The sequence below is a fragment of the Canis lupus genome, chromosome 2 (genome assembly GCF_003254725.2).
Source record: "Canis lupus dingo isolate Sandy chromosome 2, ASM325472v2, whole genome shotgun sequence".
NCBI classification, from domain to species: Eukaryota; Metazoa; Chordata; class Mammalia; order Carnivora; family Canidae; genus Canis; species Canis lupus.
Window position 1 is genome coordinate 57274580 of NC_064244.1, and position 19948 is coordinate 57294527.

The 19948-nt window shown below is 53.3% G+C and overlaps 1 protein-coding gene across 4 annotated transcripts; it reads right to left on the reverse strand.

The window, feature by feature from the left end:
- Positions 1–268: 268 nt before the first annotated feature.
- On the reverse strand, positions 269–17072 carry DRC7 (dynein regulatory complex subunit 7). 4 transcript variants are annotated; one of them, XM_025447775.3, is made up of 19 exons: positions 16962–17072; positions 15840–15886; positions 15485–15707; positions 14985–15159; positions 14568–14693; positions 13603–13761; positions 11314–11472; positions 10162–10380; positions 8995–9123; positions 6884–6956; positions 5575–5703; positions 5258–5386; positions 4102–4322; positions 3266–3481; positions 2618–2728; positions 2423–2533; positions 1356–1550; positions 622–761; positions 269–529 (listed from the first exon to the last, which is right to left on the reverse strand). In XM_025447775.3, exons 3-19 carry the CDS (start codon positions 15670–15672, stop codon positions 436–438), a joined length of 2574 nt encoding a protein of 857 aa, XP_025303560.3. In that variant the 5' UTR covers positions 15673–15707; positions 15840–15886; positions 16962–17072; the 3' UTR covers positions 269–435. The 4 variants fall into 4 exon arrangements, with proteins under 4 accessions (XP_025303560.3, XP_025303557.3, XP_025303558.3 ...); XM_025447772.3 differs by having other exon boundaries at positions 13603–13797; XM_025447773.3 differs by having other exon boundaries at positions 13603–13797; positions 16947–17050.
- Between the last annotated feature and the right edge of the window lie 2876 nt (positions 17073–19948).

Genomic DNA, 19948 nt, shown 5'->3' on the forward strand with positions numbered 1-19948 from the left:
TTGCCACTCCCGTCAGCTGGACCACTGTAGCCAGGTTGAGATCTTCCCAGTTGTTCGAAGGTGTCTGTGGGACCATCTGCAGCGGTGCCACAAAGACTCAACATTCCAGTGGAAAGAAGGAGAGAAAATAAATGAGGGAAGTGGCCAAGGTGGGTGGGGTGGGGGTGATCTCCGGCTATAAAGAAGGGAAGGAGAAAAAGTATCCAAGTTTCACTGAAATTTGTGAAACATGACGCATAAGCGGCAAATGAAAAGTATGTTTATTTACCGGAAAGTCATGAGGAGCAGGAGCAGACTGGGGTGCAGGGAGGTGGTGTGGCAGTGCGGTTGGATGCCCGAGGGGGTGGTCATTTGCTGGGAGTAGGGAGCCTGGTGGCCAGGCTGTGGGGAAGGTTTCTTGCTCTGGTAGCTTTGGCAGAGGCCCCATGAGGGGCATCAAACAAAGACTTTCAGGAACTCCACCAAGCGGGGGTCCTTGTGGAGCTTTTCCTCCAGAGCCAGGTATTTCAGCGGGGCCTGCTCCTTGTGCCTGAGATCAGAGGGAGGAACGGGAGATGGTGAGGGCCCACAAAGCTCTGCCCCAGCCTCCCGAGGGTCCTCTCCAGCTCCCCCGCCACTCACCGGTTGAGCCGCTGCTCCAAGATGCGGATGCGGAACATGGCCTGAGAGCAGTAACTCAGGTACCAGTCTTCGTCCTCGGCCGTCAGGGTCACCTGGTTCTCCTGGTACCACTGCTGCTTCTTCTGCAGCTCCTGGGTCTCCTGCAGGTGCAGGGAGGAGAGAGCAGGGGGGTGGATTAGGGCTGACTCTCAGACAGCCTCATGAGGGCTGGCCCTGCCGCCACCACCCACAGAAGGCAGAGGCGGGGTCCGCAAAATGTCTTGCGTGGGAGTCAGCGGGGACTTTTATAGAGGGATGCCCTGTCCATGAGGAGCAGGGCTCACTGCCAAGACAGACTTGTGAACAAGTTTCCAACATTTTCAGAGCGTGTCAGAAAATGAAGGGCATCGTATACCCCTGGCACACACCATAGAGCATGTCGTGAAGATTAAATGGTGTAATGCATGGAAACTACATGGTATGTAGTGGGAAGAAACGAGACAAGGACTAGGAGTGGTATAATGCACCCCTCTTACATCCACACATCCACCCCATCCACCCCTCCATCCACCCTTCCACCCAATAAACAAGAACGAGGAAGGACAACTCAGTCTTTTGGAAACTCCAAGCACTGATAGACTCTTTCCCTCACTGGTCCCTCACAATTGTATCAGAGATGGTGAGCTGATAGCCCCAGGTCCATTTTCTGGATGTGGACACCGAGGTTCCCTCCCCTGCCCGGACTCTGGCCACACCTTCTCAAAACGGGCTTGGATGAGGTTGGCCTTGTCGATGAGGCACTGCTTGAAGTCACTGAGGCACTCTTCCTTGACACACATGGCTTGCCAGCGTGTCAGCTTGTTTCCCGGCGGGAGCTGGGCCAGGAATGGGGCCAGGTAGTCCAGCTGGGCTTCCACCTGCCGCAGGTGCTCCTCATGCATCACGCGCTCCTGTGGGCAGTGTTGGCGGGGCGGGGGGGGGGGGGGGGAGGGTCAGCTGGGTCACCTAATCCAGGTGCCTGGCACCTCTGTGACTGAGACATCTGAGAGGAACTATGTGCTGTCCCTCATAGCCAACTCTGTCAAACATGAATTCAGGCAGCTAACGCTCAGCAGATGCTTGCTCAATAAATGGTAATAAATGGTGGTTAGAGTAATGTTAAGTTGAAAACTGCTGGTAACTCCCTTCCTTTCTTACCCAGGGCCTTATGGCCTATATCGGCAGATAGGGGGCCAGTGAGGCTGGGGATGTGGGGGTCAACATCCATTCCTGGGATCTGAAACCCATCCATCCCTGGGATCTGAAACCCATCCGTCCCTGGGATCTGATGCCCTGTTCTGCCTCACCAACCCCTAACTATTTTTAGAAGCCCTCACTTGGTTGATGTAGGGGATTCAAAAGCTGCCTTGAAACCCCAGCTGGGCCTTGTAGCCTGAGGGTGTAACCCAAATGTCCTGAGCTTTTGTGGCCAGAGGTGGCTCACTGGGGCTGCAGGCCCAGGTCCTGACCTTGGGGAGAGCCCTGAGTGGAGGTGGGTACATGATTTTCCTTCTTTCCCCATGCAGTAGAGGCCTCTACAGCTTGGCCATAGCCCCTGGAGGTGGGGGGAGACCTGGTCTGGATCCTGCATGCTCTTTGGAGTTCATCCTAGAAATGGGCAGCTCCGCAGCAAGGATGACCGCAATGATGTCAATAATGTCATCCCCTATAAAGAGCCTCCGGCAGCCTCCCTAATCATCCTCACCACCTTGGAGGCCTGGTTGTTGTTGGTGGTGGGGGTGTACAGGAAACGCCAGGGCCTGGGCCAGGGAACAAGGCTCACCATGGCCTCCCGATACTCTTTGCTCTTCTCGTTGCGCTTGGTGTCATAGATGGAGATGGCCAGTGTGTGCGCGTCGTCCTCCTCCTCTTGAAGCTTCAGGATCTCCAGCACCTGAATTGGGAAGTAGGGGAGGGCAAGGTTAAGACACTCTCCACTCCTGCCACCTCCTACCTGCCCACGCTCCGATGGGACCACCTCTAGCTCCGACTCCCAGGCCTGATGTCTGGACAACTTCTCCTCATTCCTCAGCTTCATCATGGCCTCGTACTGGTACAGAAGCTTCTTGGTGTGCTCCATGGGCTCCACCTGGGACGACAACAAGCACAGTGACAAGGAGAGGCAGCAGCGGCTAAGGTGGTGGGCAGACTCTGGAGCCAGACTGCTCGGGTTCAAATCTTCCCCCACCATTTTCTAGCTGTGTGACCATAAGCAACTGGCTTAACCTCTCTGAACCTCAGTCTCTTCATCTATAAAAACACAGATAATAAAAGAAGACGAGCTGGAGGCTCAGACTAAGGAATGTGCCAGGAGGGTGAGGATTTCAACGACGGAAGCCGGCTCTGTAGAGGTGGTGGGACCTTCTCCCACTCCAGTGTTGGCCCCAGGGTCTGGGGTCGGCTCTCTCCAGGACTGGGGGGAAGGGTCAGTAAGGACAAGTCTTGGCCTGTTGGGTTGTCTTTCTTGGTGGGAAAGGGGGAAGATTTTCAGAGGAGCGGCAGTGACAAGGGTCCCCAGATGGGAGCTCCTGAGTTTCCCAAGGGGCGGAGATAAAGTTCCCAGCTGGGAGCCATGAGTTAGGGTGCGGGCGACCCAGAGGGAACCACCGCGGCGCCCCAGGCCCACCTCAAAGCTGATACACATGTCGGGCGTCATGATGATCTTGTTGCCCTTGCTGTCCACCTCCGTGCGCCGCAGGAACTCGCGCTTGGAGGCCGTGATGTGGTCGTCCCGGCAGTGGTAGCGCAGCTGGATGCGCTCCTCCTGGATCAGAAATGTGCGCTCGGCCACGTCCTCGTCCGCAGGCTTCTCGGGGTTGCGGGAGAACCGCTCTGTGATTTTCTGGTGGGAAGGGGATTTCTGCGCGTGCCGCCGGGGGCAGAAGTACAGGACGCTCAGGGACCCCGGGCTCTGGGGTCTTGGGGGACCTTCCGTGGAGCAGCCCTTCCTGCCGCCGATGGCTCCCCAGGGCCCCGTGGGTCCTCAGCCGGGCCACCTCAGCCCTGATGCTGCGGCATTTCTTCTCTTCCCGCACAGGGTTCTATTTGCTCACCTCCAGAGATAGGGAGCTCACCACCTCGCCAGGCGCCCTGCTTTATCACTACACATCCCTTCCTGCTGGGAAGAGCTCCTTGGGTAGACAGCCATTAGCCACAGCTGCCAGGTCATTTGCAGGGATGTGGAGGGAAAAGGGCCGATTCAATGTGAGGTGAGCGATACAGGGGTCCTACCTTCGCTCACACACACATCTCAAATAGGTTAGAAAAGACTCCCAAGAACCAAGCCTATGGACACTGGCACAGTAGTATCTGAGAGCCACCGTTCTAGTGTGCACGTATGGCACAGTGGCAGGGGGCACAATCTCTCCCGCTTTATAACCAGGAGGTGCCCCCTCCTGAAGGTGTGGCTCCAGCGCTGCCGCAGAGAGCGGGCGCCCTGTGCCTGCCCCAACGACAGCTCACCACCACTGGCCGCGGGTTTGACTCTGCGCTGTTCAGAGCCAACTTCTTCACCCTGGGCCCAAAATCCACGTGGCGGTAGGAGAGGAAGTCAGACCGTCCTCGGTAGTGCTCCGTCATCGAGCTGGGCGTCTCCTCCCGCTTTACCAGGCCGTCCACACGGGCTGTCTCGTAGAACTCCATGACCCGGTCCATCTCGGGTTGCATAGACACGTACGAGTGCGCTGTGGTGGGAGGCGGGGGCCGGGAAGGCAGCGGGGTGAGACCAGGAGCGCTGGCCCCTGGCTTGAGAACCCGGGCCCGGGCCCCAGGGAGAAGGCATGTCCATGGATGCTCGCGGATGAGCAGGACTTATGGAACCAATGCCCCACTGCTGGGTGTTCAGGTTGTTTCTCACCTTTTTGTCATTAGAAACAACACCAGGGTGAACATTCTTTAGTTCTTGCCCAGTATTTGCTCAGGACAAATTCTCAGAGGTAGCACAGCTGGTCGAAAAGCGTATGTATTTTAAAGCTATTATTATTTTGCCCAACTACTTTCTCGAAAAGTTGAGCCAGTTTGCTGTCCTATGAGCAGTGACAGGGAGCAACTCTCTGCTGCTTTGCTTACACACCGGTAGGACCATTTTGTCATCTTCGCAACATGAGGTTTGTAAAACGGCTCCTTCCTTCCTTCCTTCCTTCCTTCCTTCCTTCCTTCCTTCCTTCCTTCCTTCCTTCCTTCCTTCCTTTTTCTTTCATTTCAGCCATCAAGTGAGTTTGATCATTTTTAAAGGATATATAATGACACTAGGCTTTTCTTCTCTGTGTCCTTGGTTAGGGCTGTTGATTCTTTCAAGACACATCCTTCCCTCACTTCCCTGCCTCTTGGGCTCATGACCACACCCCTGCCCTCCGCATCGCCCTTGTGGGGGCATTTGTTAGTTTTGTTGCTCTGTGTCCTGACCCCTTAGAAAGGTGGCCTTCAGCATGTGCCTAGCCCTAAGCACAGAATGGGCATGTGGCCCTGGTTTTGACTTTCCTGGAGGGACATTTGTCACATCTTCTGCACTTCCCCTGGCCTCGTGCACATCTGGTTTGCTTAGGGAGGCAGGGGTGGGGGCTTATGTTGCTTGTCATACCCTGGGCTCCCACTGGGACCGACAGCGGGTTCCACTCACCACGCAGAGCCTGGGGATGGCCTGGCTTGAAGTAGTCGATATTCAGACCTGTGCTCTTGTTGATGTGTTTTAGCTCTAGCATATCCTCCCGGTTCTGGTACCACTCCTTTATCTCCAAAGTCTTGGTACCTGCAGGGCACGATCAGTACTTGCCACAGCCAGGCTGGCTCCCCCAGCCTCTGTCCCACCCTTCCCGGCACACAGGTCAGCGGGGGCCCACACGCACAACAAGTGCCTGGCAGGGACGTGCCCAAGGTCACATAGCCCACTGGGGAACCCAGCTCTCCTGCCCTCGCGGCCGGGGCTGCCCGCCTTACACTCCAAGTCCTCGTAGGTGGTGAGGCGGCACACGAGGCCATTGTTGTTGAGATATGGGGCCCACTTCTCCAGCTTGGCCCTCTTGTACTGGATCACCTTCTTCCCACTGGGGCAGCGGGTCTCGAACGCTGCAGACACAGAGTGGGCTGGGGTCCCGCCTCCCCAGATTGGGGCACTAGAGGGCCAACCCCACTCAGCCACTCATCTGGTCACTGTGCTAAACTCCTCCAGGCCCCAAGCCCACTCCAGGGAGACAGAGGGAAGTAGTCACCAGGGTAGCTCCTGCCCTGGAGGAGTTCTCAGCTTTGAGCCTGACCACGGGAGCTGTGCCCTACCACACCACTCACTCGCTGCTGGGCCTCTGCCTGTGCAGGTCTCTCTGCGGGAATCACCATCCCCTCCTGCCCTTACTGGGCTGGCTTCTGATCCCTTAAAACCCTGCTCAGACTCCTCCTCCTCTTGGAAGCCCTTCCTGCCCACCTTCTCCCAGTCCCCAAGCGGGCAGCTGGGCTGGGAACTCCTCCCCTGGTTCCCATGATGCCCTCTCTAGCCCTTCCCACTGTTGGAATACCCTATGCCCTCCGTGTGGGTCTAGGCCTCCCAGACAGGAACCTCAACAGCCAGTAGATGTTGGCGTGGCTCACAAGTGGCCCTTCCCTGCTGCTTTCTCTGCCTACTCCTCCCTGGGGAGCTGCTCCTCCCTGGTCCTGATGCCTCTGCTCCCCTCTGCCATCTGGGTACTATGCTGTTTGGCCTCCTCCTGGCAGGGGGGTGGGGGAGGGCAACAACCACGTCCTGGTCCTCCGTCCTTTATTTTTTTATTATTTATTTTTAAAAATATTTTATTTATTTATTCATGAGAGACACAGACTGAGAGAGAGAGAGAGAGAGAGAGAGAGAGAGGCAGAGACACAGGCAGAGGGAGAAGCAGACTCCATGCAGGGAACCTGATGTGGGACTTGATCCCGGGACTCCAGGATCACACCCTGGACCGAAGGCAGGTGCCAAACCGCTGAGCCACCCAGGGATCCCTCTCCTCCGTCCTTTATTATCCACACTCCATCACCTAGCACAGGTTAACCTGGCACCCCTCCCTTCCTCCCCCGTACACCAGACTGGTGTCAGGCCCCCAGCCACAGAGCTGAGTGCATGTGGCGGGAAGTAGATAGAACAGAGACACTGTTCAGAGCAGGGTGCATCAGGGCACAGCAGAAGGCAGGAGAGGTGGAAATGAGGGGCTGGGGCAGCCTTCACTGGCTCCCCCACTAACTGGTCCTGGGGAGGCAAGGAACACAAATGTGCATGTACCTTCTGGGGAGATCTCAATCTGCTCCACCCATGAGGGTGGCATGTCGAAACTCTTATCCTCATCCTCCTTGCCCTGTTGGGAGAGGTGGGGAGGGGGCAGGCTCTGGTCAGGGCTGGGCCTTGGAGCGGAAGCTAGAGGCAGAGCCTCTGTCTTGCCCCCCCCAGGGCCAAGCCACAGTGGCTGCTAGCTCCCCCAGGGGTGCCAAAGGTCAGGGGCAGTTCTGACCTGGCATGACCCCAGGTAAAGAAGAAAAGGAGGCAGCTCAGGAGCCCCTTGACCCACCTGACCAGGATGGTCAACACCTGGTCGGTCGGCATGGGCACCAGGCACAGCCAGATCCTTCCTAAGAGAGGGGCATCTGGAGTCGGGTGGCCCTCCAGCCCACATCAGCTAGGGGTCCTGGGCAAGTAAGTCCCTCAACTGCTCTGAGCCTGCATCCTGTTACCTGGACTCCATGGGAGGATTACATGTAGAATGTATATGAACCACTTGAGACACTGCCTCGCTACTGTCTTACTCTGCCTTTTTGAGCCTTAGATTCCTCATCTGTAAAATAAGGCCTGGTTTACACAAATGGTCCTCAAGCTAGGTAACTACAGAAAGATTTTCCTCCATTTAAAACTGCCCCCAAACACTGGTCACACCTGGTCCCTCGTCATCTTATCTGTCCACGTCTGGAGGCCAGCAGGGGGCGCCTGTGCCCCGAGACATACTGCCAGGGAGGCTGATCTCCAGAGATGACGCCATGCCAAGCTCCTCCTAACACTGGTCTAATTTTACCCCCAAGCAGTCCAAAGGAGGTAGAACAGAGTCACTGTTCAGATCCCAGCCTTGGGAGCCAGACAGTCAGATCTCAGGTTCAAGCCCCAGCTCTGCCACTCACTGGCCATTGACATTTGGGTAAATCACTTTCCCCCACCTCCGTGTCAGTCTTCCCATCTGTAAAACGGGATGATGATAATCATAAATGATAATACTAACACCGGCCTCACCAGGTGGTTGTAAAGACTTGGACAAGTTAGTTAATTCAGGTTAAGCACCTGCTAATTCAAGCTAAGTGCCTGCTGGCACTTAGGGCCATGGCAGTGTTACTGAGTGTAATGGGCTGAATTGTGTCTCCCTAATCATGTCCTAACCCCCCAGGACCTCAGAAGGTGACTATATTTGGAGACAGAATCTTTCAAGAGGTAGTTAAGTTAAAGTGAGGACACTAGGGTGGGCCATAATCCAGTGTGACTGGTGTCCTTGCTTGAGGAGTAGATTAAGACACGTGTACAGAAGGACCACGTGAGGACACATGCCGAGGAGAGGGGCCTCAGAAGAAGCCAACATGCTGACACCTGGATCTTGGACCTCCAGCTTTCAGAACTGGGAGAAAATTAACTTCTTTGGTTTAAGCCCCTTGGTGGGTGGTACTTGTTATGGCAGCTCTAGCCACCTGCTACCCCTAGTACTATTACTGTGGCTGTAACTGATCCCATTCCCCCACCCTCATTTTACATACAGATGATGAGACTGAAACTCTCCATAATTGGGAAGTTTGCCCAGAGTGTCTCAGCCAAGAGTTAAGGACTTTAGGTGCCTGACCCCCCATAGGCCCTCACAGAGGACATGGGAGAAGGGAAGCTGATGCCATGGGGAAGGCCCCTGGCCAATGGAGGGCTGATATGACAGATAAGAAGGGCCTGGAAGCACGTGAGGGGGATCATAGTGGCTATGCAGGAAGGCCTGCAAATGAGGTCAGAGTCTTGTCACCCCTACTGCAGGGGACATGGCTCTTTATAGAAACAGGGCAACCGCTGACCAGGGTGGACTGTATGTGGGACAGGGGACCCAGATGCAGGTCCCAGCCCTTCCCTACCCCACTGGGGGGTCCTGGGTAGGTCAGCGAACCTGTCTGGGTCTTAGTTTGCCCATCTGTAAAATGAGAGCATGGTCCAGGCCCCTCTGCTTTGGAGAACCTATAATTGGTCTATCTGGCCCATCTCCCCCTACCCTAACCCCACTCAATTCACATGCACAAGGTGGGGACGTTGGTCAGGTTGGCCTGAGGCAAGACAGGGTATAAACCCCCCATCCCACCACCCAGCCCCACACTGCTAAGACCCACCAGGTTCTCCACATCGTCATTGTCATTCATCCCATCATCCTCTTCCTCAGTCAAGGACAGGTGAGATTTATCAGTCCCCAAGAGCAGGTACTCCCACCTCACAGGGTCTCCCAGGTCAAAGATCAAGTCCTGATAGGGGAAGGATGAGCTGAGCACATTCCACAGCCAGCGCAACCCCCTCCTGTTCCACAGGGTGGTGGGGAACAGCTGTACCAGTGTAGAGGAGAGGCCTGGCCAGGGTCTCAGAGGGGCAGAAGGTCAGCTCCAGGCAGCCTATGAGAGTCTACACCCCTCCTCCTCATTTCAACAGGGAAACTGAGGCCCACCCCATTGTCCAGTCTCCCTGTGAAAAAATCCTGCTATTGGCCCTGTGAGATTTGGGACTCCCTGGCCTGGGCCCAGCCTGGATGTGAGGTTATCCTGCACTGACAGGGGAGCGTCCCAGGCAGGGTTTGGAGCAGAGGCAAGCCAGAGGATTTTATGGGAGAGGGAGATGGTGGGTTTGAGAAAGGGCTATCGTATGGTTTTTACTCATGCCAGGGAGAGGGAACAAGGCAGGCCAGCGTGGAATTTCACAGAGGAGCAGAGGAGGCAGATGGGAATTTCTTCTCTGTGGAGTGGGGCTCCACCTTCTTTTCATCCAGCCTACCTGAGCTCAGGTGTACAGCTCAATGAATTTCCATAAACCCAGATCAAGAAATAAAACATTGCCCACACTCCAGAAAGTCCTCTTTGTGTCCAGTTATGACCCTCTCCGAAATGTGCACATGTATTTTTAATGTATATAATGGTACTGAGTTTAATATATGTATGTACACACACACTGACACACATCACATATGTGTACATACATATATAAATATATGGGAATTCACTGAACTGTACACTTAGGATGAGTACACTTTTCTGTCTGTATGTTGCACTTCAATACATTGCTTTTAAAAAATCATTCCTACAAATTAACAATCCACATTTTGTCAGGATACACACATCAAAAGAGAGAAAGTAATCATATTAAAATGGATATTTGTGGACAAAGGAGTGGGCTATGGGGACTCAGCAATGGGAAAAGTCTGGAGCTCTGTGGCAGCCAGCTCGCCCCACAGGGCATCCCCCTCCCCAGCCCCAACTGTGCCCATCACACCCACCCCACCCTGGGCCCAGCACCTTGCAGCCGTTCCAACAGTCCTGCATATTGATCCAGTAGTTCTTATGGTTCCAGAGGCTCTCAATGCCTAGGAAGTGGTCATCCTGGGTGCTGTAGCTGCGTGCCGTGAATGGGTCAATGAAAAAGCTCTCAGGTACCTCACGCTTCCCTGACAGCACCACGACCCAGGAGTGCACCCTTAGGCCATGCAGAGGGTCGATGTTTGCTTTCTCCACCTCCTGCACAGGAAAGCTGGGTGACGATGGGCCAATGGGTGGGAAAGGGGGTGTCAGGGGCCCAAACATCTCTCCAGAGCTGGGGAACCAGCGAGAGAGCTGAGTTCTGGTCCAGAGTACAGCTTTGGGTAGCTGCATGACCTTGAGGACATCACCCCACTTCTGAGCCTGTTTTCTGATCAGTAAAATGGGAGAATCTGAGTTTATCTGTAGTTAAAAAACCGAGCCCTTTGGAGCCCTAGAATATCTGGGATTTACTGGCTTTTCTGTATTGTGATTCTGGATGAGATTTCATCCAAAGAAAGGTAAGGGTGTGTCTCCCTTGTCTACTTCCCTCTGGAAGAAGGGTGACTGTGTCATGTTTACTGGTACATCTACAGAGCCTGGACCAGAGGAGATGCTCAGTAAATACTACATGGAAGGAAAGGAAGGGGAGGGAGGGAGGAAAACTGTGGGAGGGAGGGAGGGAGGGGGGAGATGAGAGTATGGATAGATGGAAGGAGAACTGGGAGGATGGATGGGACGATGGAGCTGGGAGGATGCAGAGCTGGAAGGATGGGAGGGGAGTGTATGCGGAATGGATGGGAGGATAGAGAGCTGAGAGGAGGGATGGGAGGATGGAGAGCTGGGAGGATGGGGAGTTTGTGCAAGTAGATCTTTAGGGAAAGAGTCTGGAACCAGGAGAACATCAGAGCCAGCGTAGAATGAACGGGTGGCCTCAGGCAGCAGAGCTCTCGACATTAGGAATCCACCACAGAAGCTGGCTGACCACCAGTAAGAGGTCCCCACGAGGCTGGGCAGAGGTGGGGGATGGCAGGGTGTGGCGGAGGGGACGTGGACCGGGGTCGTGAACACATCCCCTCCCAGACCTGTCAGTTGTCAGTTGCTAGCAGCCTCTCCTGGAGAACTGAGCGGGGGCTGAGGGTGCGGACCCACCAGGAGCCGTGCTTCCTCCTCCCTCCGCTGCTTCTCCTCCTGCCCTTTCATCTCCTCCTGCTTCTTCATCTCCTGCTCCTGCTCGAACCTGCTGCTCAGGTCCCTGGGCGGTTTAATGGCGTACTTCTTAGATGGTACCTTTTCTTCCTCCTGAACCATCTGTCACCCAACGAGAGAAGAAGGATCAGCGGCCCTGCATCGCTCACCACTCAGACCAGGAGGTCACATCTGCTCCTGGAGGTACCCACCCCTCCTCACCTCGGGCTCTCAGGCCCCGGAGCAGGAGGCTCCCGCTTCCCTGACTTCAGGGCCTTCAGTAGAATGGGATGGAAATAGTACAAGACTTCTGCCCAGGGCTTGTTCTCGGAACCAAAGACAGGCAACCACCCCCGAGGGGTGCCAGGCACAGCAGAGGTCCGGAGATGTGATCTTCCCCACTCCGTTCCCCATGGCCCTGACTGCCTACCATCTGGATCTGACCGAGATCAGGTGCGTCGTCGGGAGCTGGATTGCCCAGCCTCTGTCATTGGAGGGTTTCACATGCTGACTTAGAGTTTGCTAGGCTAGGAGGGAGAAGAAAGCCTGTGTGTGCATGCATGTGTGAAAGAATGTGTGCTAGGAGGCAAGAAAAGTGTCCAGGACAGAACACCGCAGAGGCTGCAGATGTCACGGGGGCAGCTTGGAGTCAGCCAGGTGGGGCCTCAGCCCCCGAGGTTCCATTTACCAGCCGCGTGGCTTTGTACACATTGCCCCATCTCACTGTTCATCTCTATATACTCGTCTGTAAAATAGGAGTGAAAATACCCACCACACAGCGCTATTGTGAGCAGTAACTGAGTCAATGGACATGAAAGTAGTATATAAACCTGAAAATTCTCTTCCTCTGGTGCCTATTATATCATTTTAACTATTAGGATTTGGGCTGAGGTAAGAGCCCCATGTGTGAGCTCACAGGATGGTGGAGCCAAAAGCAATGAGGCTTTTGTTTCATATTTCTGGGGAAGGCGGGCCTGAGTGAGCAAGACTCCCACCTGGTGCCTTCCACCTCTCAAGCACCTGTCTCACAGGTGTGACACAGGTGCATGGGCATCAGGACGCCCCAGGCCCCTGGATCACCTGCCCTGGGCTGTGGACACCCACAGGAGCTTGACTCTAATCAGAGTCCAGTTCACCAACAGCATTGTCTGTCTGCACTGTGGCTATTTCCAAAATGCAAAAAGATACTTTTTGATTCCTAAAATTACGTTTATTTAAGAAAGTTTCTTGGGGCCCTGGGTGGCTCAGTGGATGAACATCTGCCTTTGGCTCAGGTTGTGATCCTGGGGTCCTGGGATCAAATCCCTCTGCCTATGTCTCTGCCTCTCTCTGTCTCTCATGAATAAATAAATAAAATATTAAAAAATAATATTTATTTATTCATGAGAGTCACAGAGACAGAGAGAGAGGCAGAGACACCGGCAGAGGGAGAAGCAGTCTCCATGCAGAGAGTCTGACGTGGGACTCGATCCCAGGTCTCCGGGATCACGCCCTGGGCTGAAGGCGATGCTAAACCACTCAGTCACCCCTAAATATTATTTTTTAAAAGGAGTGTTTCTTATGTCCACAGCAGCCTCTAGCCATTTGGGGCCAGTCAACTGGTAGAAAAACACACCCACCACCTGCCAGAGGAGAGGGTTGGTAACAATTCTTTGCTGTTAAAAAGAGGCCATTTGAGGGACACCTGGATGGCTCAGTTAAGCGTCTGACTCTTGGTTTCAGCTCAGGTCATGATCTCAGAGTCCTGAGTTGGAGCCCTGCATCATCAGGCTTTGTGCTCAGCGGGAGGTCTGCTTCTCTCTCTCCCTCTGCCCCTCCTCTCTCTCTCTCTAATAAATAAAATCTTTTCCTTTTTTAAAAGAGGAGTGTCTTTTGTATTGGAGGGTGGAGGGGAAAAAACAGCAAACAAACTGTCCATTTGTTTTTTCCTTAACTAGAAAGCGGTCAGGTGGATTTTTATCAAATGCGTAGGGTAAATCTGGAGGAGACTAAGAAACCATGCAGCGGTCACAAAACTCAGCCCATGGGGAACAGTAGCTGAAAGTGAGTTACAACAGGGAAAGAGGAGAGTGGGTTGGAGAACTGGGCTGTGTGTGCCTAGATGCCGGGGACAGACCCACAGTGGCTGGAATGAAGGACAGGGCAGCTGGCAGCTGCTCAGGGGTGGCCGGCAGGGCCGGGAGCTACGGGGACGCACTGCGTTAAGGAGGGTGCATCTTGCAGGATGCCTGTGGCAGCCCAAGCTGCACCTACCTCCTTGTGCTTCATGGTGAGCGGACACACGTCCCGAGTCAGGTCCATGTGGCATATGTCCTGCGAGCCGTAGCCGTTGATGCAGTAGGCGTCATAGCCAGCGCCGATGAGCATGGAGCAGAGCAGCGTGCTGAAGTCAAAGCAGTTCCCCTTCTGGTGCTTGAGCACCGTGGTGGAGGAGTATAGGTGCGAGGGCTGGCCACAGAGGGTTGGTCAGCACTGCCGGCACCGCAGCCCCCGACCTGTCCCCCCACTGGCCAGCGGCTGGGCACTAGGGCTAAGGCGCAGGCTGGATCCCCACCCCCGACCTGGGCTCCCCCACTTTGTCAGGTTAGGGAGCCTGCTAAGAATGGGATGGGACCACGGCCCATGTATATAAAGTACAATCCACATTTGCCTATAATTTTAAGTGGCTGTGGACTTCCTGATGGGAAAGACCCCTGGACTATGGAAGCTTCTGGTCTAATGCTCTCTGATTGGTCATTTAATGGTTTTCTTCCAAAGTTCTCACCTTCTCTTCTGATCTTTCCTTCTCTTCCCTTCCTTAGTTCTCCACTGTGTACCTATCCCTTTCTCCCTCGTTCCCTCCATTCTCAGTTGGGAAACAAATTGAACTGAACAGAAGCCCAAAGATGGGGCCGGGGGTCACAGGCAGCGGGGCCCTCCCCCCCTCTCCTTTCCCCATCTCTCATGTCTTGAAAGGAACACTCTGAAGGCAGAAGGAGGCAAAGGAGACAAAGAGGTGGAGCCAGGAGACCAGCCTTGCTGTGTGACCTCAGGCCAGTGGCCATCCTCTCTGAGCCCATTTCCCCACCCCCACTCCCATCCCCTGGGTGGGGTGGTCTCTGAGGGACTCAGATCAGATAGACTATGGGCCGTGGCCTGAACCTCCCTGAGTCTCCTGCTCCCTGGCTTCCCATCCTCAGCCTCATGGGCCAAAGGATGCAGCCTGGGGTGGCACTTACTGGCTTGAGGGGGTCAGGCAGGGGCACCATGGAGAGGAAGTCTGATACAAACTGGGCACAGCTGTCCCAGTTGTAGAGCTCAGGGTAGGGCATCAGCGTGGGCCGGATGGTTGTACTCACAAACTTCTGCAAGGGGAGAGACCACAGGCTCCAAGAAGGACTTCCACCAGGGGAGGCCAGCCCTCCCCCAAAGCCAAGGCCCTGTGTGGGGCGCTGGTTATCCATGGCTCCTTAGATGGGCATGGGTCTCCAGGTCACCACAGGTCCCTGGGGTGAGTCACATGGAGTCTGCTGGGGCATGCTGGCATTTGAGTTTATGCTGTGCCCAGATACAAGCTCTGACCCACAGGCTTTGGCTCACCTCCCTCTGCCCTCTGCCCTCCAGCCTCTGTCCTACCCTCTACCACCCGGCCTTACGGGCACTTCGCACTCGTTCAGTGGGTGCAGGAAGAGGGGCACGCGGTCTGGGCACAGGTGGCTGTACTGACGAGAGAAGTTGTCTGCCACTTGCAGCAGGTGTTCCTCCTTGAGTGTGTTGCTTTGGTAGGAGAGGGGTAGCTTGGAGATGTCGATTGAGTCCTTCGTGAAGGTCCTGTGCCCACAAGACAGGTGGCCCCCTGGCACCTGGGCTGGCACCCTGGCTGGCGCTAGCCCTTCCTCGTGTAATCCTCACAACTGCCCAGAGGGGTATCATTATTATCATGTGCACTTTTAAACAGAGAAGGGAACTGAGGCACAGAGAGGCCGAGTGACTTGCCCCGGGTCACACAGCTCACGAGGGGCAGAGAGGGGACCTGGACGAGGCGGATGGAAAGCAGAGCCCTCACTCGTATCTGCTTCCCTCTGCGTCGGCTCCCACCTCCCAACCCTGGAGCCGCTGTTTCTGTCTGGCCCGAAGCCCCGACCCCGACACGCACAAGGGCTGCTCCGGGACGACGATCTCAATCTCCGACAGCTTCTTCTCCAGGTCTCGGAGCATCTCCTGCGTCATGGGGGCTTCCTCCCTCCGCGCGTCCAGGGGCCTCAGCAGCTTCTCGCCCCGCTCGGCCGCCTCTGCCCGCTCGGTGGCCGCCTCCTCCTCCACTTTCTCCTTCAGGACCTCCATCCCCGGCGGCCTCTGGCTGTCCTGAGCCCGAGTCTCTGTGGGAGGGGTGAACGCACCAAGGGTGGCCCACTTCAGTCACCAGGGTGGCCTGCGTCTCCGGGAGGGGTTGGGGGCGGGAAGCGAGCCCCCCTCAACTTCCCCTCCATCAGGGAGAAAGAAAGTCTTACTTGGTGCCAGCACGTCTGTGACACTTTTCCACCGTTTGCGGATCTCCCTATAAGACAGAGACAGAGCAGGTCGCAGCGTGGAAGCTATTGTCAGGGCTGAGCAGGTGGCCCAAAGTTACTAATGCAGTTTTATTTATTTTACTTATTCAACAGTAGCTTCTCTTCATGGCAAGTGATGCTAATGCCATAGGGATTAGAGAAAAGAGGAAGGAAAGAAAGGTAACATCACCAGGCTTGGAGCCGAGGCACAGAGAAAGGCATGGGCAGGCTGCCACCAGGCACCTGGACAAGTATGTGGGGGGTCACATAGCCTGTGCTCTCTGGGTCAAGCCCTGTGTCAGCCCGCAGGACAGAGGTCGCAGAGAACTTATTGGTGTGGGGAGAAACCCCCACACATTTGGTGACCAGAGGTGGGGGGGGGGCAAAGTGTCCCTTAGGAGAAGTAAAGGAGAAGCAGAGGAGATAGGGCACCGAATTGAGTTCTTCCCTTACAGACTCTGAGAGGTAGACGCTCCTTTGGTACCCACTTTGCAGATGAGAAAATTGAGACCTAGAGACATTAAGTGCAGTGGCTACAATACAGAGCTAATAAGTAGCAGTCTGGGGTTTGAGCCGTATATTTCTGGCTCTGGAAACCGTACACCTTAGGACCTACCAGGATCTATTTCCCGATAAAGTTGGGAAGCCCTAGAAGGGATGGGGCGGGGGTGGGGTGGGGTGGGGTGGGGGAGAGGTAAGTAAAGAAGGAAGTGGGGAGAAAGCCAAGGTGTCTGTGAGCAGCAGGGGGTTACAACTATGACAGGCACTGAGATGGGCCCCAAGCCCAAGGTCACAGAACACGAGAGGTGGAACTGAGCCAGAACCTGTTATACTAATTTCCCACACCAGGCTGCCCCTTCAGGTACAGCCTGGTTTAGGGAGGCCAGTCCCTGCCCAGAGGACCTCCCCACCCCACAGGCCCTTTTCTGCACCCCTCCCTGGCAGCAACCAGAAACCTACACACACACACACACACACACACACACACACACAGCTTCCCCAGAAAGATCAGGCCTGAAAGTCCCTCAGCAGAAAAAGCCCTCTTCCCATCACCACCCTACTTCTTACCCCACCACCAGCTACCTCAGGGCCTCTGCTCACTCCTCACCCCTCTGAGGACTGTCTGGGCCATCTGTTAGCCTGTCTCCATGGAAACAGCTTTCCAAGCAGAGTGCAGGGTCTGGGAGAGGAGGCTTCTGGGAAATGCAGTCTTCTGTTGCTGTCTAGATCTGGGCCCAGAAGACAATGTGTGGTAGGTCCCTCAGCAAGTGACAGGCTGGAGCCAGTTTGTGCCAACTTGCAAGAGCTGATTGTTAAAATTTCAGAAATGTTTGCAAGCCAGTTGACAAACAGCCACGATTGCACATTAAATTATAGAAACTTATAAATTTGGACACGTGGTTGGCTCAGTGGTTGAGCATCTGCCTTCAGCTCAGGTCATGATCCCGGGGTCCTGGAATTGAGTCCTGCATTGGGCTCCCCACAGGGAGCCTGCCTCTCCCTCTGCCTATATCTCTGCCTCTCTGTGTCTCTCATGAATAAATAAATTAAATCTTAAAAAAAAAACTTATAAATAGATTATATTAGAAGTGGAGGTAATTAAAACTCATTACTTTTTAATTATTTTACTACATTTCACCAGCATGTATATTCTTGAAGTTATTTCCTACTACTGTATCTGTATAACGGAAATGTTACATAATGATAAGCTACTCTGAATTTCTTCCCACCTTCTCTTCAGTGATGTCATGCCAATCGTTTAAAATTGGCAAATGTTGGGGTGTCTGGGTGGCTTGGTCGGTTAGGGGTCCGACTCTTGATCTCAGCTTGAGTCTTGATCCCAGGGTTGTGAGTTCAAGCCCTAGGTTGGACTCTACACCCAGTGTAGAGCCTACTTAAAAAAAAAAAAAAAAGAAAAGAAAAAAGAAATAAAATTGGCCAATGTTATACGCCAGGACTTTTCCCCCCAGTGAAGCATTTACCAGGCCACCACTGCCTCTACCGCATGCATGGTCTGTGTGGCCCTCATCAAGACAGATGGAAACCAGTGTGGGACCTGGTGTGTCCGCTTATCATGGTAGATAATACCCAACTACCTAAATGAGTCTTGGATTCCAGCCCAGGTTGGGCTTCTGATTTCATCTACGACTCACAAAACAGGGAAAACTCATCCAGAGCCCATGAAAATGGGCTGATTTCATCTACGACTCACAAAACAGGGAAAACTCATAGTGGCCCATGAAAATTAATTTTAATCTTTCAAATTCAGAAGAAAAAATGAATAGACTAATCACAAGTATATAATTATGAGTCCACCTGAATTATATTGGTCTTTGTACCAATGCAGTGAAAAAATATACTTTTACTTTTTTGTTATTGGAGGGAGGGGCCTTGAAAGTTGTAAAGCAGCCCTGTGGGGGAGTGGGGGGGTGGAACGTGTCGGCAGAAACACCATCCTGATAAGGTTGGACATTTGCTGCTCCTGGGGGAGACATAGCAATCACCTCAATTCTCAATAATAAATAATGATTTTAAATTCTGGTGGGAATATTACTCAGTCACGAGAAATAAAGCATGATGGATAAATAAAACCGAGGGAAAGGTCACGGGGCAGTGTGTCCTGCGATTACCTCTGGGGAAGTTGTTTGGGGTGATAGTGAGCAAGGAGCGGGGGAAAGGTAAACAGGTGGCATGTCAGACTGGTCTCACTTCTTTTGTGTATTTATTTATTCCCTTTTATCCCTATACCCAATTCCATTCTCTGACTGTCATAGACACCTATTCTGGGCCATTGTTTTTTTTCCAAAGTGAGCACCATTCTGCATGCTGTTGTTTTTAACTTGTGTACATATTGTGTTAATGCCTCCTCTGTTTCTTATATTTTCACTAAGAACTGTGTTTTCAGATCCATCCATATTGCAGTGTGTCCAAGATAGGGATCCACTCTATTCTCCCAGTGATGGGCCCCCCACCCCCTTTTCTACCAACTCCTTCTTTTCCACTACAGATAACGCCACACATATCATTGGCCGTGTCCCTTCTAGACCTGTAAGAGTGTTCTTCTGGGGCAAAAAAAAACAGGAGGAGGATTGCTAAATGAGCGGCAGCACCCTGTTTTCTCCAGGCCATGAAATGTATAATCTACCCAACTTCCACAATGCCTGAGCCTAGTACCCTCGCCCCTCCCCCAGCCAGCAGTTGACATTATCCAGCTTCCCATCCTACCCTTTGCCAGTTTCATACAGTGAGGTCCCACTGTCATCTTACCATGCAATGCTGTGATCACTGATGATTTTAAATGTGTCTTCATGGGCTAATTTGTTATGTTTAGATATTTCCTTCTCTAAAATGGCCTTTTAAAACCTCAGCCCATTTTTCTCTTTTAAGGAAGTATCCTTGTTTTGATCTGCAGGTTTCTAGATGTTGATCCCTGGTTTCAGGTATTGCAAACACCTTCCCCCGACCCTGTCCCATTCCCGCTAACATTGCCTGTGGTGCCTTCCATGGAACCAAAAACCTTAACTTTGATGTAACTAAACTTACCAGCTTTGGGTCTGTGCTTATGATTTTTTTTGTTTAAGAAGTCTTTCCTTGTCCTTAGCTCACAAATATGTTTAACTGCGTTAACTTTATCATTTTGCCATTCCATTGAGAAACTTTACTGTGTCTGGAGCCCATTTCTGGATGAGGAGTTAGGTAGGGATCATGTTTTATTTTGCTTCACATAATGAGCCAGTTTTCCAATATCATCATCAAACTATCTGTGCCTTATTGGTGATGCCACTATTGTTGTGCCTTAAGTCCCCTCAGTGTGTATAAGTCTACCACTCAGCCCTTTGTTCTGGTCCACTGGTCTTCATGCCTATCCCTGCTCAGACCCCATGTTGGATTTACCACTATGGCCTTGTAATATCTTTACATCTGCAGGTCTGTCTTTCATCAAGGTTGATGCTATTTGATGCTGATATGCCTCCATATGAGAGAGTACATTTTTGGGAAGTCTAAAAAAAATCATTTAAAACTTTTATTGGGGGCAGCCCAGGTGGCTCAGCAGTTTAGCCCAGGGCCTG

Bases quoted from the DNA above. Each gene is read 5' to 3' on its own strand.
- DRC7 (XM_025447772.3), bottom strand. From the start codon at position 15,672: ATGGAGGTCCTGAAGGAGAAAGTGGAGGAGGAGGCGGCCACCGAGCGG. The intron at 9,124-10,161 runs GTGCTGGGCCCA...TTCCCCTATCAG, and splicing joins ACTGTTGGAACGGCTGCAAG to GACTTGATCTTTGACCTGGG. The intron at 530-621 runs GTGAGTGGCGGG...CTCTGATCTCAG, and splicing joins TTGGAGCAGCGGCTCAACCG to GCACAAGGAGCAGGCCCCGC.